Source organism: Microcebus murinus, chromosome 2 (assembly GCF_040939455.1).
Source record: "Microcebus murinus isolate Inina chromosome 2, M.murinus_Inina_mat1.0, whole genome shotgun sequence".
NCBI classification, from domain to species: Eukaryota; Metazoa; Chordata; class Mammalia; order Primates; family Cheirogaleidae; genus Microcebus; species Microcebus murinus.
Genome location: NC_134105.1, coordinates 348,624 through 374,970, shown reverse-complemented (window position 1 = coordinate 374,970; position 26,347 = coordinate 348,624). Strand labels below are relative to the sequence as shown.

The 26,347-nt window shown below is 64.5% G+C and overlaps 1 protein-coding gene across 3 annotated transcripts in view; it reads right to left on the bottom strand.

The window, feature by feature from the left end:
• Positions 1-26,347, bottom strand: part of TP73 (tumor protein p73) — a 47,386-nt gene that overhangs the window by 3,477 nt on the left and 17,562 nt on the right. For 2 of the 3 annotated variants that reach the window (XM_075993361.1, XM_075993358.1), the window contains exons 3-9: positions 19,158-19,400; positions 5,524-5,710; positions 5,006-5,121; positions 1,387-1,496; positions 947-1,089; positions 457-545; positions 129-250 (exon numbers count right to left, since the gene is read on the bottom strand). In XM_075993361.1, the coding sequence (XP_075849476.1) occupies positions 129-250; positions 457-545; positions 947-1,089; positions 1,387-1,496; positions 5,006-5,121; positions 5,524-5,710; positions 19,158-19,400 (1,010 nt within the window). Of the gene's footprint in view, positions 1-128; positions 251-456; positions 546-946; positions 1,090-1,386; positions 1,497-5,005; positions 5,122-5,523; positions 5,711-19,157; positions 19,414-26,347 lie in introns of those variants that run through there. The other variant, XM_012775784.3, reaches the window with a different exon arrangement.

Genomic DNA, 26,347 nt, shown 5'->3' with positions numbered 1-26,347 from the left:
CCCTGCTGCCTGTCCCAGCGCTGATGCCCTCCGGAGGGGTTTCTGCCGGGGCTGCCGCCCTCCCCCGGCCCTGGAGTCCGCAGGGCGCTGGCGGGCGGCCCGTGGGGGTCCGTGGGGGGCTGACTCACGGCCTCTGCAGGAGCTGCTGCTGCTGCCGGTAGGAGTCGAGCAGCGGCTGCGGCACCAGCTCCATCAGCTCCAGGCTCTCCTTGAGCTTCATCAGGATCTCAAAGTTCTCTCGGCCTCGCACCTGAGCAGAGACACACCTGAGCGGAGACGCACCTGAGCGGAGACGCACCTGAGCGGCTCTGCCCACGCCCAGTGCGAAGCGTGCCTCCTTTCTAGGGGCTCCCCGTACCCCAAAGACTCAGAGTGCCCCAGCCTTCTGACCCTGACCCGGTGGGGCCCCTGTCCCCCCTCCTGCCGGCCGGCGACCCTGCGAGGGCGCATGCTCACATGCAGGTGGTACGTGTCCTCGTCCCCGTGCCGCCTCTTCTTCACGCCGGTGCCCAGGGCGGGGACAGCTGGGGGGCTCTGCTTGAAAGCTAGAAGGCCAAGCGGGCGGGGGTGAGCCGGCGGGTGCCAGGCCACATGCAGAGGGTGCCGTGGGGGGCCCAGCCCTCACCTGGGACACCCCCATTCACCGGGTCGGGCTGACCCTGCAAGTGGGCTCAGCATGAACAGTCCAGAGGACGGTGACCCACGCAGACGGGCAAACCGCTCAGGTGCCGTGGCCCACGGCCTGGGACTGGCGAGTTGTCTGGGGGCTGCGCTCGGCGGGCTCAGCGGGGGACCCTCTGGGCCAGGGAGGCGGCTCAGGGGCTGGCCCTGTCCCCGGACACGGGCTCGCACTGCCCCTGCCCATGTGCTCCCCCACCATGTCGCCTCTGGCTCCGTCCCCCATGGGGCTGGGTTGCCGGCCTGCCCCAGCCGGCCGGCCGCTCACCACGCTTGCTGGCGGCGCTGTTCTTCGCAGAGCTCTCGTTCAGGGCCTGCTGCTCGCGGAAGTGGTCCTCGTCGGCTTTGCGGTCTCGGCCAGGACAGGCGCAGATGCGGCCCTCGAAGGACCGGCGGCCCAGCACCTGTCCGCTGTTGGGTGGGCATGGCCGGGGCTGTGAGCTTCGGGGTCCCCCTCCCCCACAGGACCTGCCTCCGTGGGCTGCAGAGTGGTGCCCAGTGCCCGGCGTGGCCAGAGGCGGCCACAGGCTCACAGCTGCGGCTGCTCTGACGCCTCAACCCAGAATCCCTGCTGCTGCCTGGGCAGCGCCTGCCCAGCCCCTTCCCAAACTCGCCCCCGGGCACCCACCACTGGCCGTGGCCTCCCCGTCTCTGTGACAAGCCCCCAGTCGCTGCCCCGGCTCCACCCCGCGTGCCCGGCAGACTTACTCCCGGGTCTCCAGGGTGATGATGATGAGGATGGGCCGCCGATTCATGCCCCCTACACAGCTGCTGTTGCACATGAAGTTGTACAGGATGGTGGTGAATTCCGTCCCCACCTACGCAGAGGGGAGGCAGGGAGACAACTCCGTGTCGGCACGGAGGCTCCAGCCCCACATCTGGTCCTGGCTCCAGGTAGCACAAGGACACCCTGCTCTGTGGTTTTCCGTCATCTGTCCATCAGTCCACTCATCTATCCATTTTCCCACCCATCCATCCATTCATCTACACCCATCCATCTATCCATTCGTCCCTCATCCATTCATCTACCATCCACCCCTCCATCCACTCATCCATCTACCATCCACCCACCCAACTACCCATCCATCTGTCCACATCCATCCAGCTATCCATTTGTACATCATGCATTCATCTACCATCCATATACCCAACTACCCACCATCCATCCATCTACCATCCATATACCCAACTACCCACCATCCATCCATCCACCATCCATCCATCCATCCATTTACTCATCCATCATCCACCATCCATTTATCTACCATCCATCTATCCACTCACTCATCGACTTGCCCATCTACTCATCCATTCACTCTTCTATCCATGCACTCATCCATCCACCTACCCATGCATCCATCTGTCCACCCATACATCGATACATCCACCATGTGTCTTTCCATTCACCATCCACCCATCCATCCATCCACGAAGCATCCTGAGTGCCACACACTGTGCTGGCTCTGGGTTCTGAGAGGGATCAGACCTGGCAAGCACAGAGTTTCCTGGTCTGGTTGCCCCAACCATGTCCCCTGACCCAGGTTAGAGGTCAAGCCCAGGTGCTGTGTGTGAGTGGGTGTGTGCACAGGCCTTCTTGGGCATATGCATGTGTGTTGCCCGCTGTGGGCTCATCTGAGCAGAAAGGCTCGAGGAGCTGCTCTGACGGAGGGATGGGGGCTGGGGGCTGGGGGTGGGTAGGTCTCAGAATGAGGTACAGGAAAGTTGGGGACCTTCCCTCCCTGGGGGCCTGGTGGCTACTCCCCACCTACTGTCCTGGCCTCTGCTTTCCCCCAGCCCAGACTTTCACACCTGGTGGGCCTCAAAATGGTGTCCTGAAACTTCTGTCCTTGGGTTCAAGGTCAGACCACCCCAACTACTCTGTGCCCACCAACCTCAAGCCTGCACCCCACTTCTATCCCAGACTCCTGCTACGGCTTATACCCCTCCCAGCCTGCACCCCCATAGCCTCACACCCCTCCCACCTGCACCCCCTATAGCCTTATACCCCTCCCAGCCTGCACCCCCTATAGCCTTACACCCCTCCCAGCCTGTGCCCCCTATAGCCTTACACCCTCCCAGCCTGCACCCCCCACAGCCTTACACCCCTCCAGCCTGCACCCCCTATAGCCTTACACCCCTCCCAGCCTGCACCCCTATAGCCTTATACCCCTCCCAGCCTGCACCCCCTATAGCCTTATACCCCTCACAGCCTGCAACCCCCACAGCCTTACACCCCTTCCAGCCTGCACCCCCCACAGCCTTATACCCTTCCAGCCTGCACCCCCTATAGCCTTATACCCCTCCTAGCCTGTGCCCCCTATAGCCTTATACCCTTCCAGCCTGCACCCCCTATAGCCTTATACCCCTCCCAGCCTGCACCCCCCACAGCCTTACACCCCTCCAGCCTGCACCCCCTATAGCCTTACACCCCTCCCAGCCTGCACCCCCCACAGCCTTATACCCCTCCCAGCCTGTGCCCCTATAGCCTTACACCCCTCCCAGCCTGCACCCCCCACAGCCTTACACCCTCCCAGCCTGCACCCCCCACAGCCTTACACCCCTCCAGCCTGCAACCCCCACAGCCTTACACCCTCCCAGCCTGCACCCCCTATAGCCTTACACCCCTCCCAGCCTGCACCCCCCACAGCCTTACACCCTCCCAGCCTGCACCCCCCACAGCCTTACACCCTCCCAGCCTGCACCCCCCACAGCCTTACATCTCTCCCAGCCTGCACCCCCTATAGCCTTATACCCCTCCCAGCCTGCACCCCCTATAGCCTTATACCCCTCCCAGCCTGTGCCCCCTATAGCCTTACACCCTCCCAGCCTGCACCCCCCACAGCCTTACACCCCTCCAGCCTGCACCCCCTATAGCCTTACACCCCTCCCAGCCTGCACCCCCCACAGCCTTACACCCCTCCAGCCTGCACCCCCTATAGCCTTATACCCTCCCAGCCTGCACCCCCCACAGCCTTACACCCCTCCAGCCTGCACCCCCTATAGCCTTACACCCTCCCAGCCTGCACCCCCCACAGCCTTACACCCCTCCAGCCTGCACCCCCTATAGCCTTACACCCCTCCCAGCCTGCACCCCCCACAGCCTTATACCCCTCCCAGCCTGTGCCCCCTATAGCCTTACATCTCTCCCAGCCTGTGCCCCCTATAGCCTTACACCCCTCCCAGCCTGCACCCCCCACAGCCTTACATCTCTCCCAGCCTGCACCCCCTATATCCTTACACCCCTCCCAGCCTGCACCCCCCACAGCCTTACACCCTCCCAGCCTGCACCCCCCACAGCCTTACACCCCTCCAGCCTGCAACCCCCACAGCCTTACACCCTCCCAGCCTGCACCCCCTATAGCCTTACACCCTCCCAGCCTGCACCCCCTATAGCCTTACACCTCTCCCAGCCTGCACCCCGTACAGCTGTACAGCACTTGTAGCCTGCACCCCCGCCAGCCCCTGCATATACACTTAGTGGCCTGGTTAGCTCTCTCCTCACTGCAGGCCCTCCCCACATGGGGCCTTAGCCTCTCTGGGCCCCTGCCTGGCCGAGGGGCCCTTCCGGGTCCTGCAGCTCCCAGAGTAGACCTTACCATTAGGAGCAGGCGCTGGTTCGCTGCTTTGTCAGCCAACCCATCTGGTCTAAGCAGGCCGGGACCACCCCAGCACCTCATCCTTGTGTCCAGGCATGAAGGGAGGGCAAGCTGAAGGCCTGGGGGTCGTCTGACCCACCCCCACTATAGCGCTGGGGACACTGAGGCCCAGAGAGGGCCCTTGGCAGGTCCAGGGCTAGAGCACAGTGGTGGTCAAGAAGGTGACAGTGAAGGCCGGGTGCGGTGGCTCACACCTGTAATCCTAGCACTCTGGGAGGCCGAGGTGGGTGGATCACTCAAGCTCAGGAGTTCGAAACCAGCCTGAGCAAGAGGAAGACCCTGTCTCTGCTAAAAATAGAAACAAATTAGCTGGACAACTAAAAAATATATATATATGAAAATTAGCCGGGCATGGTGGCGCATGCCTGTAGTCCCAGCTACTCGGGAGGCTGAGGCAGAAGGATCGTTTGAGCCCAGGAGTTTGAGGTTGCTGTGAGCTAGGCTGATGGCACGGCACTCACTCTAGCCTGGGCAACAGAGTGAGACTCTGACAAAAAAAAAAAAAAAGGTGACAGTGGCGCACGTGCAGGGGAGGGGAAGGGCCCGTGTGGTGAGGAAGGTGCCCCCCATGACGACACTTAGCTCGGGGAGTCAGAGGACAAACAGCTCGGCCAATGAAGTGAGACGGGGTGTCCGCCCCAGGGCCCCCCCCCTCTGTGGCCCCGGCCTACCTGTGGGGGCTCGTAGGGCACCACGACGCTCTGCCTGCCAGTGACGGGGTCGTCCACGTACTGCGAGAGGTTGTTGCCTTCCACGCGGATGAGGTGGCTGGCCGGGGCAGACTGTCCTGCCGGGAGGCGTCGCTGCTTCAGGGGGGCGCCCTCCGGGGTCTAGCGTGGTCTGCCCGCCCCGTGCCAGGCGTGTCTCAGCAGAGCTGGACGCCAGCCCAGCCCTGCGGGCCTCCCAGGTGGGGCTCGTGCCTGCTGGCAGCCTTCGTGCCCTTGGGTGCCTGGCCCCGGCACACGGGACAGGGGTGCCACTCCGCACAGGGTGCCCAGGGCCCAGAAGCCCGTCCAGCACCTCAGGCTCCTCCCAGACCCCCACCCTGCCCCGGAGCACCAGCCCCTCCCCAAATCAGGGGCGGCTCTTGCGGGAATGGCCGAGCCCATGCCATTCGCCCACTCGCCACCTCCTTCTCTCTGCCCTTGCAGGCTGGGGCGCCCAGACTGAGGCCCAGTGGGGCCCTCACCTTCATTGAAGTCCCTCCCGAGCTCGTGGTTGGGGCAGCGCTTCACGATGTCGGTCACATGCTCCGCCTTCTTGTAAACAGGCATGGCGCGGATGGCGGTGCCCGGGGGCGGCGGGGTGGACACCTTGACCTGGATAGGGCACGTCTTGGCGATCTGGCAGTAGAGCTTCTTCAGCAGCGGGGAGTACTGGTGGGGAAGGGGGCGGTTGAGCCCTGCGGTGCCAGCTCCCCACCCTCGCCCGGCTGCGTCCTCCCCATGGGAGCCCCTTCCTCCTGCACCCCATGAGGACTGCCCATGTGCACGTGCACCCCCTCCTCCGAGCTCCTCCAGCGTCCTCTCTTCAGAGCCCAGACACGGGCACCTCTGCCCCGGAACCCGCTGCACTGCCGTCACGTGATTTGTGTGCAGTGACGCCATGGCTCGAGTGTCGGCTGCAGCCAGGCTCGGTGCTCTGCGCCCGGATCGCGCTGGAGAGGAAGGTACCGTCACGTCCGTTTTATGGCTGTTTATGGCTGAGGACGGTAAAGGCCAGAAGAGGGAGAAGGAGCTACCGGGGGTGGGCTGGGGGACAGGGAGTCCCCAGAGGGGACCTCGGGCCCCGGCTGCAGTGGTTTGAAGAGGAGGGTGGGCATCATCGGGTCTGCTTTAAGAAGCCCAGAGTCAGGCTTCTCCAGTGTTTGCACACAGGTGGGCTCCCCTTACCCATTTGTGCACCGGCAGAGAACCCCTGGATCAGTGTGACAGCCTCACATGTGGCCCGTGGCCCATGACCTCGGCCACCCCGGGGACTCTGACAGCCCCATCCTGCTGCAGCCCTCAGTCCCCGCAGCTGCGTGGCGTAGTCTGGGCCACTGTGGGGGCCCCGCTGGCCACGCAGCCCCAGTACCGCCAGCCCACGACGTGAGGGGATGTGAGGTCTGCCCAGGGCCGGCCAGATGACGCCCGTCCTGGTCGAGCCACCACAGGGACCTCCAGCATCCATCCCCTTGGGTCTCAGTTTCCCCTCTGAGCACCAAGGCCAACCCTCATGGGTTCCAACGGTGACCCTGCTGCAGCCACCGCAGGGGCATCCGTTGCTGTCCGAGCTGGCTGACAGCCCCAGTGACGAGCCCCCGGGGAACCGCCAGGGACTCAGCCCTCTTCCCGCAGGGACGCCGGGAATGTTCCGGTCTCATTCTCAGATTCCTGCCCCTGCTCCATCCCTCTGCACCCTGCACCCCCAGTGACTCCGAATAACAAGGTACCACAGCCAGTGTCCTGGAGAACACTCCCACACTCTACCACGGTACAGCCAGGGAAACTGAGGCTGGACACAGGGAGCCGCTGGTAGAACCAGGGAAGGAGCAGGTGGAACCCACCCTCCCCCCAGAGCTTTTCCTTTGCCAACATGAAAGAGGGGGGCCCTGACCCCCTGGTCACCAGGAGACACAGGGACACAGTGGCTCAGCAAGTAAATGCACAGGAAAGTCAAGGAGGGAAAAGGAAGAGAGAGACGGGGAGTTGAAGCTGATGGGGCCATGAGTCAGGGCGGGTGGGTCTGGGTCCCCAGGGCCCTGGGAGCCCTCGGCCTGAAACTCAGCCATGAGCGTGAGGGGCTATAGGGACAGACAGGGGGCAGTCTCCACTCAGTGGCTCCTATGGATAGGAACTGGATGCCTGCAGGGCCTGCCCCGCCCAGGTCCCCCGCCACCTGGGGGCCCGGAGCCCAGGGCAGCCCATTGCCCCCACCTTGGGCTCGGAGCTTGAGCAGGAAGCAGCGTGTCCTGGGACTCAGCCCTCTGTTTAAACACAAGGAACAGTCCCCAAGCACAGCCCTGCAGGTGGGGCCGGGCGCCGTGCAGAGCAGCAGCAAACACCCTGCAGAGCAGGCAGCCTCAGCCCTGCAAAGGGGGTGGTCCCGGGCTGGGGGGCGGAGGGGGGAGCCCCAGGGCCACCCAGGGAGAAGAGCAGCATCCTCGTTGTGGGGTCAATCTCATTCCCTTGCAGGTGACCGCTGATGTCCAGTGCCCCCTTCACCGCCCGAAGCACCCCTCTGGAGGGCAAGCAGGTCATCCTTCCCAGGGCTCAGACAGACGGGCCCTCGGCTGCCCTCTGAGCAGCCTGTGTCCGGGCTCTGGCTCCTGGGACACGGGCCTCCTCCAGCCGGCACGGGGCAGCGTGGTCCCCGTCTGTGCTGCTTGGGGACAGGAGGGGCCGGGTGGGCCAGGCTCTCTGTGCTAGCACCACACAGGTGAGGGGACGCGGGGCCAGCAAGTGCAGAAGAGGCTTCCGGGCTTCTCCGGGGCCCAGGGCAGCCTTCACAGCGAGCTACCCACTGCCGAGCATTTATGGAGCACCTCCTGTGTGCAGAGCACACATCCCCCTCCTCTCATCAGTGACATATCGTGTGCAGCTGGCACTCAGTAAATGCACACTGACTCCGCACGTCCTCCAGCCCACCCCTGGGAGAGACACACGGGGTGACATCCGCAGAGCACAGGGGACCCCCCAGCACTGAGGGAACCTGTGCTTAGGGCAGCAGCAGCCCTGCCCAAAGCAAACACTAGGTGCCAGTTTAGTGCCCGGCCCTCTTGCTTACTAACAAGTGAGGCTTCAGAACACGTCCCTGACTTAGCAGTTGTGCAGTCTCACACGGGGACATGCTTGTGAGCACTGTGGGGATGGTGGAGCGGCCCATGGGGCGGCGGGCCTCGCAGAGACCCGAACACAGCTGGTGACAGAGGGCTGAAAGGACTGGGAGAGCCATCCATTCACCAAGCATTTGTTGAGCGCCTATTGTTTGCCAGGACTCAGGTGCCTAAGGACAGCAGGCTGAGGGGAGGGAGGCAGGCCTGGCCCGGGGCAGCTGCAGAATAGCTCTGAGGTCTGGCGTGGGGGTCCCCAGTCTGGCTCTGGCATTTGCTTCAAGACAAACCTCTCAGGACCTAACCAGTGACTCGGTGCACATGACAGCTTAGAAGAGCCGGCCGGCAGGTGTCAGTGGTGTGACAAGGTGACCAGGGGGTGTGGCTGTTGGTGCCAAGGTGGGAGTGGGGAAGGGGGAGGGCTCCCCTCCTCCAGCATGCATGCCTGGTGCCCCTGTGGTCCTCACTCTAGGACCAAACCCCCCAGGCCTGAGATGGGGTCACAAGGCAGGGACCAAGGTGGGCAGCCCAGGTGTGACAGGGCCCTGCAGCCCCGCCTCACCTGGAGGGAGGGTTGGCGGCCCAGGATTCTCAGCCGTGTTCCCACATGATGTTGTCCCTGTGGCTCCCTGACAGCCCGCCCCTGCAGGACCACCCTGGCTCTTCCCCTGGGCTCCCGCCCCAGCCCTGGTGGCCGCTGTCCTCCACGGAGCCTGGGCTCCTTGCTGCCTGGACCATGGCAGCAGCCTCACAGCAATTCTGCAGACAGGGGGGGGACCATTATGGAAGATTCTGGAAGATAAGGTCTGCAGAGCCAGACCCGCCCCTCCGAACTCCCAGGGGATTGTCTCCGGGGTGGGGGTGGGACCCAGGTGAGCCGGCCTGGGGAACTGAGGAGGCAGGTGGGGGAGGGGTGGAGGTGCAGTTGACACAGGCACAGGGTGTGGGGCGGAGCCGGCGCTGGGAGCTGTCCCTGGTACCGCAGCGGTGGCCGGACCTCTCACTATGGCAGCCCGGCTAGGAGGGAGGCCCAGGCCCAGAGCCACAGTGACAAGGCCACTGCCCCAGGGCGGAGTGAGCACCCCTCGTCCCCTCTGTGTCCCGAAAGGCTGCCAGAGCCCTGGGCCTGGCCCCGCTCCCCACGGCGTGTCTCCAGCACGATGCTCACGGGGCCTTCCGGGCACACCCGCCAGCCCCGCACTGGCAACGGATTGGACCCCGAGTCCAGCCTGGCCCAGGTCGGGCAGAATGTCTGGGGAGGAGGACGCCTTCAGTTCTCCCAGACCTGCAGCATCAGCTGGTCAGCTGGTGACACTGGTGGCCGGCCGCAGGACAGGAGGGAGCCCCACATATGGAAGGTCCCCAAGCTCCTTCCTGCTCCCCAGACCCGGGAAGCGGCAGGAGGGGACTGGGGTGGCTGCCCCTTCCATAGAAAAGGTCATGTGGAGACGCTTCCCCTCCGCCACCCTCCCTCCCTCCTGCCCTCTCCTTCCCCAGAACCGCTAGATGGATGTGTTTCAACAGATTCCGAGCTGATAAAACCTTATTTATCTTCGGCTGTTGACACAGCGCTGTCTAGACTTGCCTGCCCGGGATGCGTGTACTCCGAGTGCTTGCAGGAAATGCTTTGCCCAAACACTGCGGTGTGCCGCCCTTCCCCCACCCGCCTCTCCCCTCGACCCCTCCTCCCCGCCCTCCCCTCCCCCACCCCGGTCCAAGATGGGCGGCCTGGCTGGGAGCCCCGGCCTGGCAGGGCTGGCGCAGGGTGGGGGGGCGGTGGCGTAGGGCTGTTAATTTCCTCGCGCCCTCTCCCCAGCAGCTGGGCGCCCGGCGCGGGCAGGTTTGGGCAGGAGGACAGTGGAGAGGTGATAATAACGTGTCTGTCATTTTCCCGGGACGTGCAGCATCTTGCAAACCGCAAATACCGTTAACCAGCTTGGGTGAATCTGTTACAACAGATTCTGGAAGACGGGCCTGCAGTGGGGGCTTTATTTTTTAAATGATTTTTTTTTATAGTCCACTTTTATCCACTTTCCATGCATGTGTGCACACGTGTGTGTGTGTGTGTGTGTGTGTTTAGAGCCACATTTTTTTCCCTTGTGCGTTGCAGACCCCACCCCCCAAAATCCCCGGACCCTTTCTTTCCCTAGAAAAGCCCCCAGGGCTAAGCCACAAACACTTGGCATGAAATTGGTGAGTTCACAGATTGAGCCCCCAAAACCCACGCAGGACCTCGGTCAAGAGCCCCAGGATTATGGTCCCCCTGGGTCCCTCCCTTCCAGGTGAGGAGGGTCTCCTTGGGTGACAGGAGCCACACAGACCACCCTGTGAGCACCCCTTCGGGGGAGCCTTGTGCCCTGCACTGGTGCACAGCCTCGCTCCATCCTGGGACGCTGGGAGCTTGGTGGGTTCTGGCAGGATGTCAGGGTGGCTGGTCCCTGCCCAGGGAAGCCATAGCTGGGAGTGGGAGGGGGCACACGTGACCATCTCCCTCACCTGCTTCAGAGCACCTGGCATTGAGCTGGAGCCGCCCAGGTCAAGAAGCGATGAACATCCCCAGGCCAGAAAGCCCACAGCCCACAGGCCAGGTGGCTGAGGGCTCCAGGGAGCTCCCGGGGGCTGGAAGCCCACGGGCAGTGCCTGGCCCAGAGAAGTGCCTGATAAAGAAGGCCTGTGATTCCTCAAAAGCTCCTGGCTGGGGGGGCAGGGTAGGGGCAGGGGACAGATGCATCTGCCGACACCCCCTCCAGGGCTTCCCGGAACAGGAGCCCAGGGGAAAGTGAACCGGAAGCAGAAACATGCTTTGCAGATGTCAAACCCTCAGCCCTGACTACTGTCTGGTGGAATCCCGGAGGCTGCGGAGGGGCAGCCCAGGGGTGCTGGGACACCCTCAGGAGTCGGGCAGCCTGACCCCCCATGACCTTGAGCCAGGTCCCAACGAGGTGAGCAGGAGCCACAGGAGGGGCTCTCAGGGCCTGGAAGCGCCACTGCCTGGGAGAGGAGTGCACACTCCCGCCTGCCCAGCCCCCGTGCCATGCACGACTGCCTCCGGGGACTTCCTTCTCGGGCAACAGTCAGGGTCGGGAAGGGAAGCAGGTGCATGCTGGGCCCAGGACAGGCTGTGTCCCCCCTGCAGCGTAAGAGACCCCAGGGCACCGGTCCGGAGCTGAGGCCCACGCCAGAGACGAGGGCCACACCCAGGGGAGAGGCGAAGGGCCTGCTGGGTCCAAGGGAAGCCTGGGGGGTTCTGTCTCTGCTGGGGGGAGACCAAGGAAGAGGGGGAGCACTGTGCACCCCCACCGGGGAATGGGGCACAGTCATGCTGCCTTCTCTGCAAGGCTCCGGTTCCATCCTCACGGCCACCGGCCACCATCCACGGGTGCTTGCTCTGTGCTGGACCCACACACGACCTTTGCTCGGTGAGGTCAGACATCAGTCATCTGTTTATCGACCCAGATCTTTGCTTCCAAGGCTGCCGGCTAGGCCGGGGTGGACCGGCACCCAGGCCAGGGCTGCCTGCACTCCAAGCTCCATCTCCCAGCCCCTTGTCACTGCTGGGCTTGACTTGGGTCCTGGGCCCTGATGTCGGGGTCCTGGCAGAGTGGCCCTTAGCACCTCTGGGTCCCATGAAGACTGCAGTGCAAAGAGGCGTTCAGGCGGGACATGTGCCTAAGCCCCTCGGGGGAACGGGGACGGACGGGCAGGGCGCCCGATATGCCCTGGTCCTGCTGGGGAGGGCATGTTCCTTGACAACGAGACTGACACAGGCCGTCTGTGGTGGGGGCTCCCAGGCAGCTGGCCGGGGGGTGGCTGGCCAGGGCGGGAGGCAGCTGGCCCGGATAGCTCCAGCCTCTGCTTTGGTGCCAGATGCTGTGTGCTGGGCCCAAGTCCCGGTGCCTGCCCCAAGGGCGTCGTCCTGATGGTGGCACCAGGTGGGAGCTGTCACCATTCTCACCCTGCCCCGGCCCTGGCAGGAAGAAGCTTCCTGGAAGCCCCCAGGCAGAGAACTCTATCTGCTCTTATTCTGTGACCCGGGCACCCCGTCTGGGGGCCTTGGGCACAGAGCGGGTGGCAGGGCAGTGTCCTGGGTCCTTGGGGACAGGTAGGGCTGGGTGTGCAGGGAGCCCCAGAACTCCCACCTGCAGCTGCCCCTCCCATCTGAGGACACAGAGTGTCCCAAGCACCACCCTGAGCTTCTGCCTCCTCCTGCCGGGTTGAAACTCGGTTCTTCTGCCCACAAACTTGGTTTCTGATGCTGCAGCTGGAGAGCTCGTGCCTGGCTGCCCCGCGGCCCCTGGCTGGCCTCCCCGCTGGCCTCCTGCAGAAACACCCTGGCAAGGACCCAGATGGCGGGCTGTCGGCCGTGGAGCTGGCCGGCATGGAGCACAGCAGGGAGCCTGGCGGCCAGCCCGCTCTGCTCACCACAGGGGCCCCCTGGCTGCTGGGGGAGGAAGCCCCCGCCACCCTCAGCCCCACCCTGACTCGTGGCTTTGACAAGATTAACTGAGGCCTTTCGAGCTGGCCTGGCTTTGCCAGCCACGGTGATTGGAATGGCGCCCTGGGGCCAGAGGGTGCACACAGGACAGTCCCCGAGCCTCTGGCTGTGGACACGCCCTCTGGGCACTGACTGTGGTCGGGTGCAGGTGGGCCTCGGGGGCTGGGCTGGGCCCAGCTGGAGGTGGCAGTGGACATGTGGGGTTTCAGCTCTGTAGGCAATAGTTGGCTGCAATCTAGGCTTTCACTGGACCGTATAGACAGACATTCAGTGATGCACCAGGGGCAGATCTAAATGTCCGATTCCCCTGCAGAGCGGTGCCCTCGGTGCTGGGTGTAAGGAAATGGGGCACCATGCGGCAGCGGGGGCCCCGGCGGGGGCAGCAGGTAGGGGGGCCTGCAATCCTTGGGGTGCCCTCGGCTTCAGCCTCTGCCTGGCTTCCCCCGTGGACCTCTAACCTCCTTATTCGCTGAAGCCTAGAGTGCTGTTCACTTTCCCAAAGGGGGTTTTCTTCCCTGAAATGCTCTGAACCCGTTCCAGCCCCTGCAGCCCCGGCCCAGCCCCAAGCTGCGGACACCATCCTCCGCCACAGTCTCCGGGCCTCACACCTGTGATGGGGAGAACGGGTCCCCAGCCTACAGTGAGCCGTGCGATTATTTCACTATGTATCACAATGTCCTAATAATGGAAACAAAGTGCACCCTGAAACCACCCCCGTCCTTGGTCTGTGCAAAAATTGTCTTTCATGAAAACAGTCCTTGGTGCCAAAAAGGTTGGGTACCGCTGGCCTAGAACATTCTGCCCCCCGCCCTTTCTGAGCCTCCCAGGAGAAGGGACGGATAACGGGGTGTGGTAAGTGGTTTCTCCTCCTGGAGGCAGGGGCTGCACCGGCAGACGTCTGGGCTGGGCCCCCGGGCCACAGAGGGTGGGGTACCTGTCCATGCACCCTGACCAAGGCCTCCCAGTTTGAGATCTGAGCAAATCCCACACTGACCACGGCCCCAGGTGGCAGGAGTCCCCCTGGGTTGGGAAGCAAAACACCGACTCAGGGCTCAGCTGTGACCCTCCCCTCGCCCAGGGTCCCACGTGGCCCAAGGCCCAGGCCACCCAGGGCTGCATCTGGGCTGTGGCCCCCCTGTGGCCTCCTCCCCACCTATGGAGCAGGGCCAGCGAAACTGGGGTGCAGGCGGGTGGGTGGGCCAGGCCTGGGAGGGTGGACTTGGGGGCACAGCAGAGGTGAGAGGGCTGGCCTGGGTCCTCACCTCCGAGGCTCTGAGCCTGGTCAGCCCTGGAGCATTCTAATTATAAAACGTTCTAATTATAGAGTGCTCTTGAGGGACTCTCACCTGTCAATAAAAAACAGGCAGTGAAAGCGGATGGGGCCAGATTCTCCCTGACTGCTCACCCTGGCGCTTGCCCACAGAAAGCAGTGGGAGGCGCACTGGGGTGCTATAGCCCGGCCCCACCTGAGGCTTCTCCCAGGCACAGCTGGGCGCACCTGTGCGGGCAGCACCTCCTGACCATCAGCTCACCTGGGCCCCAGAGGGTCCCTGGGGCCCCGCCCCACAGAGCAGGGAGCAGTGGACGGGCGGGGTCCGCACCCAGGGAGGCCGTGGGCCGTGCTGATACTGCACTCAGGCTGTGAGGGCCACGTCCCTTCTGATGATGACCCTGGCCCGCCCTCTAGGGGAGTAGGGGCCTGCCTGCCACTCGCTTCGGGGCCTTGCACAGGGCTCTGTGATGTCACCGCCAGCCCTGCTGATCAGACGTGGGTCCACAGAGCCATCTGCATTCTGGAAACAAGTCCTAGCGAACAGACGTTCATCATTTGAATTGGAGCGAGTCCCTCCGCAGCCCCAAACCTACGGGGTGGAACCCCATCCCACGGGGGGTTCTCCCCCGAGTCCCCTACAAGAACCAGGTGGTATGTGGGGAGGGGCTGCGGGCTGGGGCGCCCCGCTCAGCTCCTGGGACCCGAATGCCAGTATCCAGCTGCAGCCAGGACCCGGGGACTCAGAGCTGGGGCCCGCCCGGCCTCACACACAGCCTCCAAGGCCAAGTTCTGGGACCTCCACGACCCGGGGATTCCTCCAGCCTCTCGGGAGGACGGAGAGAGAAGCGCCAACGCTCCGTGCGGCACCGACCCCGCCAGCGCCAGCCTACGGAAGCTCCCTCCGCGGAGCTCCGCCACGCAACGCGAGCAATTGCGGCAATTTTTCCCTAAGTGATCTTGTTTCCCCTAATAATCCACGTTTCATCTCCACAATAAACATTGTTAGAGCTCTTCCCTCGCCTTTAAATACACATAATTGCTTCTGGTGCCAGTAAAAGGTATTAATTCCACTTATGCATTCCATAAACTTTTAGGATAACGCAATTGATACCACGGTCATGTTGGGACACCTCCGCTATTATTCTCCTGCTTGCAAACCTCCGAGGGGCTGGAAAGTTTTCTCCCGAACCCATTAGTGTTGACTCAGCCTCATTCTCCCCAGGAATCCCTAGCAGAGCCTTTGTGCCTCCCGCCCCGCCCGCCGCCACTGCTCCTCCCAGGGCGCGGAGCGGTGGCTCTCACGCCGCGTGGAGCCAGCACTCCCCGGGACGGACACACACGCGCACACACACGGAGTCTGAGGGCGGCTGGAGGTCATCCAGGGGGCCGAGTCCAGGCCATCTGTCTGAGCTGAGGACTCCCACCACCCCTGTGCGTGGCCTCACAGTCCCGCCCACGGCAGCCCACCTCTCTCGGGCTGTGGGTGGTGTCACTCAGCTTGCCCCGAGGCAATGCCACGCTGAGCCGGGGTTTCCTACCACACAAAGCCCTCTTGCCTGACCTCAGAGTCCCGTCCCCAAGCTTCCCAAACACTGAGGACAGTCCCCCTCCCCTGGAGAGGCCTAGCAGGGGCATGGGGGGGCGGGTGGCAGGAGGAGGCTGGGCCGGGCGGGCGGCACGGCAGCATCCAGATGCTGCCATATGCGACTGTTCCGATGGCGAAATCGCTCCTGCTCACCCTCTCTGCTCTGAGGGACTCCTGGGACCAGCCACCCACCCCACTGCCCACTGCGGGGGGCGCTCGGGACAGGAGGGGCCATCGGGGCACAGAGGCTCGGCCCAAGCTCCAGCCCCCACTGACCTGGGGAGGCGAGGGTGTGAAACTGGGATAAAGGCGGGTGGTGTCACCACCCCCGGTCCAGCTCCACCAGCCACCTGGCCACCCTCCAACGGGCATCGGTCCCCTCCCTGACAGCGGTGATCCTCCCCAGCATCTGCCTCACCCCGAGTCCCCAGTAGGACAAGCCTCTGCCAGGACAGCACCCACAAACCACCCTTCGCTAAGAAGTCCCACGGGCCAGCTCATTTGTCCCCTCCCCCTTGGCAGGCCATGTCCCTGACGGGTGAGGATGCCAGGGCAGGGAGGGGAAGCATCAGGGAACTCACTGGCAGATCTGAGGGCCACCGGGCAGGCAGCTCAGCTCCACCCTGTCCTGCCACTCGATGTCCCACCCGCCAACACCAGCCTCGCCCTGTCACTGGGTACAGTCTCATGTCCAAACACAGATCCCTCCTCTAGCCGCCCAGTTTCCCGAGACCCACCTCCTCCTCTTCCTGGCTCCCTGCGGGATGCAGGGGTGCCAGAACCCTGGACAGGCACCGGGGAGGCCCGCACACGTGCGCGCTGTGTGTTTACACGTGCACTGGTGTGTCCATGTGTGCGTGCACGTGTGGGGGTGCTTGCATCTGTGTCTCTGCGTCCACACTCATGCATGTGTGCACACGTGCACATGAGCCCGGGAGCTGCGGCCTGCAGAACCCGTGGTACCCAAGAGGACCCGAGGTCTGAGGGAAGCGGGTCAGGGCGGACGGACCTCCTGGGGCGGGGGAGACCCACCGCAGGCCTCGGCGAAGCAGAGGCCAAAGACCCCATTAACAGCTGCGGTCACTTGGGGCTGGTGCGGGGGCTTTCCTGGCAGGGAGAGGAGGGAGGCAGCAAGCGACGTGGAATTGCACTTGAGAAAAATATGAATTATCTATCAGTTACCAGCAGCGGCGAGGCGGGGGCCGAGCCCGGCGCGGCGCTGGGACCCGGACACAGGCCCGGGCGGCAAGTCTGGGCAGCGCCCGCACAGCGGGACTCCCAGAGCCGAGAGCAGGCGCTGCCCGGCGGCCCGACCCGTACTGTGAGCCGCTGCCTGCCACCGCCCTGGGCAAAGACGGCAGTGCTGGGGGTCTGCTCCCAGAGAGCCGAGGTGCCAAAATCTCATTTCCAATGTTTGTCCCACCCCACTCCCTCTGTCACCGAGCTGGGGAGGAGGAGCTGGGCACAGGCAATAGCATCCTCCTCCCGCTCGCTCCAGGAGCGTGTGCAGGCCAGCAGGGTGGGAGCGGGTGCCCGGCAGGTGGGGTCGGGGCTTGGGGGCAGAGCCTCCCCTTGTTCCTAGCACACTTGGCCAGCCAGGGCTGCCCTGTCCGTCGGAGCAGACCACCCCATGGGGCTACTCAGGGCAGGGCAGTTGAGACAGAACCATGTGTCCCTTGAAACCTGATGCCACACACCTGGCTGGGGGAGGTGGAGACCCCTGGGTGGGGTCAGGCAGCCAGCACAGCGGGCAGGCGGCATCCCTCCCTGAGGACCAGCTCAGACCATCCAAGATGCCCTGGGGGGCGAAGGAGGCAAAGCTCCCACTGCTGCCAACCAGGACCAGGGGGTGCTGCTCCCCAAACCACCCTGACGACAGGATGCCGGTGTGGGAGGGGAGAGGACCTAGGGAACAAGTCTGAACTTGGAGGAGGGGCGGTGCTGAGGCTGCAGTCCCCACAAGAGTGCAGCGCAGGGAAGCCTGGGGGCTTCCCAACCTGGCTGCAGGCGGCCCAGCTGGACCTCAAAGAGGGCAGAGGGACCGATAGTCCTAGTCCCCTCCCCACAGGCAGGTGCAGCAGCCACAGCACCAGTGGTTCAGGAGGGCCAGGCACCCCCACCCCCCAACACCCCGTCAGCACGGCAGTGACACGGAGAAGCCCGCTTCTCCTGCGAGCTGAGCTCTGTGCTGGGTACGCACGGGCACGACCCCCAGCCCTGTCTCCACCACGCAGCAAGGAGCGTGGATCACAACATACAAACGGAGAAAACCCGGCATCGGGTTGGGGGCAGTGATACCAGAGGAGCCCCGGAGGAGGTGCCGTGGCCCTCCCGCCCCTCTCGGCCGCCCAGAGCCCCAGGAGTCCAGGCTGGGGAGGCCCACGGCCTGAGCAAGAAGCAGAAACAACCCAGGGCAGTCTGGTCTGGAGCCCAGACCCCAGACGCCAGACCAGCTGTGCAGGGCTGTCCCCGCCACCCGCAGAGCCTGACCGGCTACCTTAGGCTCCGCCCTGTCCTGCAGCCCTCCAGGAGCGTGGGAAAACCCCAGCGCTGGCCAGCAGGGCTGTGGCGACCGTGGGACCCGGTTCTCAAAGCGGAAGAGCCTGGAGGGCACCCGCTCGGCCGTGCTGAGTGGGGGGAGTGCAGCCCCTGCTCTGACTTCTGGACGCTGCCCGAGCTGTGCCGCTGAGCTCCTACGCAGCCTGCGGCCGGGCCACCTGGGCAGGGCTTGCTCTCCCCCTCCCCGGTGGGGCGAGGAGACCGGGGAGGCCCTTGGGGCTGCCCTCCCCACCCGGCGTCCACTGCTCCCTGCCCACCTGGCCGGCCTTCCCGCAGCCTCCACCCTGCCCTCTCCTTCCACGCAGCCACACAGGCCGTGCGGCTCAGCGCGCAGGACCACAGACTCGGGGTCCCAGACGCGAGGCCCCCACCCGGCACCCCCACTTACTATGTGCGCCACTCTGAGCAAGCTACTTTCGCTCCCTGAGCCTCAGTCTCCTTGGCTGTGAAGTGGGAACGATTACAGATTCGACCTGGTGGGTGGTGGGTGGGCGGTTTTAAGAGTCTGCTAAACTCAAAGCCCTTCGCACGGCGCTGGGCGTGCGGTGAGTGGCTGTGTGCACGTGTGAGCTTGTCAAGGTTGGCAAGATCCCCGCCCAGCGCCAGACTGTCCCCAAGGGCACCGCAGCGAGGACCTGCGTTCTCAGCCCTGCGGTCCCCCCCCCCCCCCCGACCTCCCTGCCTTACACCGGTGCTCGGGGATGACACCCGAGACGGCCCCAGAGCAAAGCCCCAATCCACCAGCAGCCGCCTCGCACGGCCTGGGGGAGGCGGTTTCCGTGGACCCCCGGGTCCAGCGCCCCCAGATGCCTGCAGGGAAGCCGGCCAGAAGGTCTTGGCGGGGACAGTCTGCCCCTGCCCCATGGCTGGTGAGGCCAAGTCCATCCCCTCTGGGAGGTCGGCTGGCTCTGGGCATGAGTCCCTGGGGTGGGCACACCCAGACTGCCCAGCCCGAGACCCGCCTCCTGCCCTGATGCTCCTCCCGGGCCGGGTGGGAACCCCGTGTGGACAGCAGGGTGCACTCGGCCCCCCCCAGGATACCCAGATGCAGCCACCGCCTCCCTGGCCCGAGGCCCCCGGGAGCGGGGACAACTCACCGTCCAGGTGGCCGACTTGGCCGTGCTCGACTGCTGGAATGTGACCTCGAAGTGGTGGGGGCCGGGGTAGTCTGTGTTGGAGGGGATGACAGGCGCCGGGGACATGGTGTCGAAGGTGGAGCTGGGCTGGGCGTAGGGCGAGTGGGTGGGCACGCTGGCGGCGTGCTCCGGGGTGTAGGGGCTGGCCGGGGCCGCGCGGCTGCCCATCTGGTCCATGGTGCTGCTGAGCAGATTGAACTGGGCCTGGCGCACAGGGGGAGGCGGGGAGGGGAAAACACACACACACAGTCAGTCGTGCTGTCCCATCCCGGGAGGTGTCCTGTTACAGGAGCCTTAAAGGGCCAGCGGCTCCAGTCATCCCAAATATTTCCTCGGCCCCCCCCACCCTAACAGGCCACTACTTGTGTTGGGATGAACTGACATATTCACCTCGCCCTCCCCTCTGCACCGGCCCCCGGTGCCAGGGCTTCTGGGGATCCACCCAGCCGCTGACAAGGTGGAATCCGGGCTCACCCCCTGGGGAGGGGGCCACGAGGGTGGGGGGCCCAGCCCCCCGCCCAGGTGGGCTTGGCAGCATGCTCCAGGGGCAGCACCGGGGTCTGGACAGCCTGGCCACCCGTCCCCAGACACAGCTGCAAGGGGAGATCCCGGCCGCAGGAAGCCAGGCAGGGCTTGGCCCCGGCCTGCAGGGTGGGCACACCCAGGTGTGTGCATGGCACCCCGAGGCCCTGGAGACCAGCTCTGGCCCCTCAGTACAGCCGTCCAGGTGGTGGGACAGGACTGTGTCCCTGGCTGAGCCAGATTTTCCCATGTGGGCGGCCTCATCCCTTTTAGAACAGCCTGGACTCTGTTAGACGGCAGGGTCTGCAGCCCAGTCCCCGTGGCCTCCTGGCTGCAGAGTTCTCTCGGGGCCCACCCCCAGGCCCCTCCAGGACCACACGCCCGAGGAACAGGAACCCCTGTGAGAGCATCCCGGGTCCTCCTCTGTGGGGTCCCGGGACCCCAGGATGGATCGGCCTCTGCCAGGAGCCTGGGGGAGGCCCCAGCAGAGGGAGGGGTGCCAGCCCGAACCCCAGTGTCTCAGATCTCACACTGAGGCTTCCCGCAGAGGCAGGTGTTGGAGAACCCCTGCTCTGGGCCCACACGGGCCTCGGCGACAGGCGCTGAAATGGCTTTCCCTGTGCCGGGGCCGTGTGAGGTTTAACGTGCACAAACTCACTCTATCCTCCCCATAGGCGGGTGGTGAGTGCTGCTATTGTCCTCGTTTGACAGATGGGGAAACTGAGGCACACAATGGGGGAAGTGACTTGCCCTCGGTGATACAGCAACCCCACCAGAAGACACAGAGACCAGCAGCCAGCAGGGCGGCCTGAGCACCCCAGGGACAGAGCACTGAGCTGGGATGGTGGTAGGGGGAGGAGGGGCATGGAGCGTGGGAGCCGGGTTCCCTGTGTCCCTCCCCAGAGCACCGCGGAACCCTGCAAGTGCGCTCCTCGGCCTGCCGCCAGCCTGCCTCCTGTACACTAAGGCACAGAGAGTGCAACCCTTGGTCTGTCCCAGGCCAGGCTCCCCAGCACGTAGGTGAGGGATAGCTTCGCTGCAGGCGGACTTGTCCCAGCCCGGCCACCGTTGGGGGAGCCTGGCCTGGCCCTCCCCTCCCCGCACTGCAGTCTTCCCATCAAAGGAGGGCTGGGCTGAGTAACCCAGGGTCCCCCCAGCTCAGTTTGCCTGGAGGGCACACCCGCCCCTCCCCCGAGCTTCCAGGACTACAAACCCCACCCCCGCACCCCTCCCAGCCCTGGGGCTGGTCCAGATGCCCAGGACCCGTGGCCAGGCTGCGCATCCCCCGGGAAACACGCAGCTGGCGAGTCGGGAGGGACAGTCCACTCCTGCAGGCCACCCAGCACGCAGGCTGCTCCCCTGGGTGATGTCTGAGGAGCAGCGAGGGGGCCGGGTCTGTCTCTGAACCACACCACGGCTACTTCTCAGGCCTCCGACAGCCAGGCAGGCACTTTCCCTGGGTGTTCCAGGCCGGGGTCAGCCAACTGCCACCAGAGTGCATCTCGGCCCCTGCAGGGCTGAGCCGCCAGGCTGACCCACGCCCTGGGCTCTGCTGCAAGGGCCTCGGGGCCCTGGACGGAGCTGCCGCCGGAAGGAGCCATCAGGCGCGCCATGAACTTGGGGACCGTCTGCCTATGGGACGGGTCCCCCTGTGGGACAGACCCTGCCCCCCTCACTGGCACGCCGAGGCCTCCTTGCAGGTTCTGTCGGGCCCCACAACCTTCCTAACTGCCGGTGCCACACGAACGGCACAGCACCCCCGTGTCTACCGACAGGTACGTGGACAAACAAGCTGGTGTCTGTGGCCCGAGATGGCACCGGCCACAGGAAGGAGCGAGGCCCCGACATAAGCTACTGCACAGATGGACCCTCACGACATTGCACCGAGTGAGAGCCGGGCACAGAGGCCGCGTGGCGGATGGTTCCGTGCAGCTGAAACGTCCAGGACAAGCTGACCCACGGGGACACGTGGCAGAGTAGCGGCTGGGGCTGGGCAGGCGGGAGGGTGGGGGGCGTGACAGCTAATGTGTATGGGATTTCTTTTGGGAGTGATGAAAATGCCCCAAAATTGGTGATGGTTGCACGTGTAGTGCATATACTAAAAACGCATGAGACTGTGCACTATAAATGGGTAAATTATTCAACAGCCTTGCACAGAACTAAAGGAAAAATGAACGGGTAAATTGTACGGTATGTGAATTATACCTTAAAGCTGTTAAAAACTCACAGGGAGGGACCGACCCTCACCTCTCCTGGCTCCTTGTGAGGGGTCCCAGGGAGGTGACCACTAGCCCCTTCCAAGAAAGACGGAGAAGGACAAGCCCTGCTTGGCCTGCAGCCTGGGCCGGGAGACCCCACCACCCCGCCCCGGCGAGCTGCCAGTAGGCTTGTGGCAGGGTGGACAGGCCCCAGTCCCCAGCTGCCCTTGTGGTGACGGTGACGGTGGGGTTGAAGGGGGTGGTGTGGGGAAGGACCGAGCACAGCCCAGGACCCAGCCCAAAGCCACCCCCTTCCAGACTCCTCTCCATGGCCCGTGCTGCCTCCAAGGTCTCCGTGAACTGCTTCCGACGCTGCTTCCAACGCCAGCCCACGCCCCTGCCTGGTCCAGCCAAGACCCCTCACCAGCCTGGGCTGCACTCAGGGGTCACTGCTCCGGGGGGGCAGCCCTGGTCACACGGCTGGAACAGCCCCCCAGACCCCAAGTGCCTTCTCATGCCACCCAGTCCAAGCACCTCAACGGCCGTTCTCTGGAAGGACAGGCTTTAGTGTCCCTAGAGGTTTCTGTGACACTGCTGGCTGTGAGCCCTGGGAGGACCCACGACATGGCAGCCACTGGCCACATGGGGCAGGGAGCGCGTGAAACGTGGCCAGCGTGGGCAGGGTTGTGCTGTGGCTGTCAGTTCGCCCCGATTCCAAGGGTTCCGACCACAGAAAGAAAACTCCTTCGCCATTTCACACAGATTGCATGCCAAAACCGTCACAGTGGGGGTACATAAATCAAATTATTAAGTGACTTCCACCGGTTTCTTTTCATCTTTCCAAACTTGGCTACTAGAAAACGCAGAGCAACAAACGTGGCTCACGTTCCAGCCCTTCGGGCAGAGCTCTCAGTACAGAGCGGCTGCTCAAGAGGTTTGCTGGACACGTGAACTAGCAGAATGAATGAATGAGCGAATGAATGATGCAGGATGGTTCCCCCATCACAGCTGCCCAGGGGTGAGGACGGGGCGTGAGCAGGCCCCTTCCACGCCCCAGTACGCGGTACCAGCCCGACACTCCCCGCCTCCTCCACGTGCCCGGCCTGGCCCTGGAGGAAGGGTCTTCCCTGTCTCGGTCGGCGCCCTGGGCTGTCCGGCGAGGCCTCCCCTGTGGGGACAGCTGGTGAGGGCCGCGTCCCCCCACCCTCTCCATCCCTGGCAAGAGGACGGCAGGGCCAGCAGCGGGGCGTGGGGCCCACACTGCTCGCTCAGGAGGAGCAGGATGAGGACCCGTGACAATGTGGTTCATATTTTAACTTGTCCACATTCTTTAATGATCTAGGAAGGTGCCAAGGAATTAGTCACTGAGCCAAAAGGAGGAGAACTGATAGGATCTCTGCGCCCAGCAGCAGCAAAGGAGGCAGGAGGAGCCCGAGCCTTGCAGCAGGCAGCTCCCCCCCCCCACGCTCCCTTGGCACAGTGGCCCTGGTCGGCCCCCAGCTCTCTGGCCCTCCCTGATGCCACCGAAGAACCCCCTCTCCCCCCGCAGGGGCACAGGGCTGAGCCAGACCAGGGCAGGGCTGTCCTTACGCCCAGAGGACGCTGCCCACTGAGCCTCCTCTCCTTCCTGGCTGCAGGGGACACCTCCCTCCGCGCTCACCCCGTTGTGGGCACCGGCCTATCTCTCCCCCAGAAGACGGCAGAGGTTTCTCGGCTGCAGCTTTGGGTGCAGCTGGGAATCCCGCTGATCAGGAAGTGTGGGCGGCTTTTTGCACGGCTGGCCCGGCCACCTTGTGCATCCTCATCCTCGCTTTCCTTCCCCGCCTCCACCTCCCGGGTTTGAGGACTCTGCCCACAAGGAAACTTCTTCCCGCTTCCTTCTTCCCGGGGTTGTGGAGCTGTGTTGCCTGGGGCCAGGCTGCTGCCCCAGACCACAGGGGAAGCGTGGACCCAGGGCTGGGACCGCCGGCAGCAGAGGCACCACACAGGCCTGCACGGGAGCCTGGGGGCCCCGGAACAAGGGGGCCCCCCGGAAGCTGAGGCGAGACCCACTTGCCAACAGGGAGGAACCCAGGCGAAACCAGGACTTTTTTGGTTTGTTTTGCTTCCAATAAGAGCTCCCAAGATAGTGGGCTAATTAGGGCACGCCCGGCCTGCGGCAGCCACAAGTGCCTACTTGTGCACACTGGGCTCCTGGGCCCGACCCAAGGAGGGAACGTGGGCGCGGGAGCCGGGAGCCAGCGGGTGGCCTTTCCCCCAGTGTCCCCCCAGCATTCGGTGTCAGACACACCAGGCCCTGCTGGGGGCCCCAGGGCCCTGTTGGGGGCAGGAGCTCCGCCAGGGGAGCAGGGCTGGGGCAAGTGCATACTCCTAGATCCACGCATCTCTCACCAGCCGCCACCCAGAGGGGCCTGGGTGATCCTGGGAGGCCTCGCGCCTCTGCGGGACCAGACAGGCCCTTCCAGGTGCTCCCACGGCCGGGCGTGCCTTTGTCTGCAAACAGGCCCCCGTCCCCCGAGCTCTCTGCCACCCTGGAGCAGGACAAGGGGGACCCGGGCCTCAGACACCCAACAGACTGGCAGTCTGGGGAGGGCCGTGTGCCCTGGCTTCTGCAGAGCCAAGCTTGCGTCCCTGGGGGCCCAGGGTGGTCTGGCTGTTTCTGCTGGGGTTCAGGCGAGGTGCACAGGGCACGTCCCTGGGGCTCTGGGAGGACCCAGGGGAAGTGACTGGGCTAGGGCGTGGGTCAGGAAGGGATGCAAAAGGGGGGGGTGGTCTCCGTGCTGGCACTTGGGGGTGTCAAGAGTGGAGGCTGAATGAAGGAGCCTGTGAGGGTGCCTACAGACCAGGGGCCTGCAGTGTCGGGCAGCGGGCAGGAAAACGGAGAGCTCCCGGAGGGCCCTGTAGGGAGACCACGGAGCCTCTGGGGCGGGGCGGGGGGACGGCAGCAAATAGCAGCCCTTGCAAGGACCCTGAATGGCAGCTCGGCCCATCCCACAGCCCCCCAGGCCCGGGACCTAGTCTCTCGTCCCTGCAGATCTGCGGGGGTCGCTTCGGGTGCCCCTGTGCTAGAGATGGCTCAGGGCCGGGGCAGTGGGCAGCGGCACGAGGGGGCTGCTCTCTGGCCTTGGCCAGTCCTAGGTCTCAGCCTGGTTCCCAACCTCATCTGTTTGATCCACCTAAGTTCCCAGGGTGGCAGCAGGCCCGTGACCTCACCTCAAAGTTGAGGAGCCAGGGAGTGAGAGGCCACATAGGGACCCAGCCCCCAGCCTCCCAGTCTTCCCCCAGGAGGGCGGCTGAGGGTCCTGCCTGCCTGGGAGCAGAGGAGGGCAGAGGGAAGAGGCCCAAGCTTGGCCCGGCCCCACAGCCCACCAGGGGGACCCCCTGATCCAAGGCCCCAGCACCTGCCCTGTGTTGGCCAGGCTGGGATAGTGGTGGCTGGGGCCTAAGGGTTCCCACAAGGTGGGCAGAAAGTGGCCAAGGCTGGACCCACGGGGACAGGAGCTCTCCTGGGCACAGCCATGCTCCACTCTGCCACCCTCAAGAGCAGGATTAAGCTCCGGAGTCCCAGCTCCACCGGTGTGACCCGGCCCACCACTGCACCCCCCGGCCTTGGCCTCCTCATCTGCAGAGTGGGGGTCAAATAGACACGCTGTGTAGGACAGTGAGGCTCCCTAACCCTGTGACCTGGGACTTCTGGTCACCAGACATGACCCCTAGCCACCTTCTGGGAAGCATGACGCCTGATCTCACCCATCGGGACAAAGCTCCAGCAAGGAGGCAGCCCCGTGGGGCTGACGCAGGGGAGCAGAGACAGGGCCCGGCTCACCCACTCGGGGCAGGCAGTGAGCACCAGGCACGGGGGTCAATGGGGTGAGCGGGGGGTGCTCTGGGAACCTGCAGCCCCTGGGGTTGGGCTCTCTCTTGTTCCCTGATGTATCCTGGAACTGCTGGCACCTGACACCCAATTGGACGCCTAGAAACTCTTGGTTGAACAAAACAGACCCCGAAACCCACAGGGGCAGTTCCAGCCGGGCAGCCCTGCAGGAGCTGCTGGCGAAAGTGGCCACATGTCCCCGACGTCCCGAGCCGTGTGCCCAGACGGTGCCCCGGGGCCAGGCCACCTTCCCCAGGACACCGTCAGCCTGCCCCACCCCCGGGGCTCAGCTGTTGACATCGGCAGCATCTTTCCTGAGAATTGGATCTTACGGTTTATTTTAAAGGTCCCCATTCCCCGTGTTGGCTGTTTAAAATGTACAGCCCATTTCAAATGCTTTTTCTTTTTAGACGTAGATGGAAGATAACTTATTTGGACGTTTGTGTCCCGGTTCCCTCCCAAGCCGCCAGCGTCCGGGCACGGGTGCCGGAGTCCAGGACGGGAGGGCAGGACCACAGACGGGGCGAGGACCACGCAGTCGGGGGACGAGGGACAGA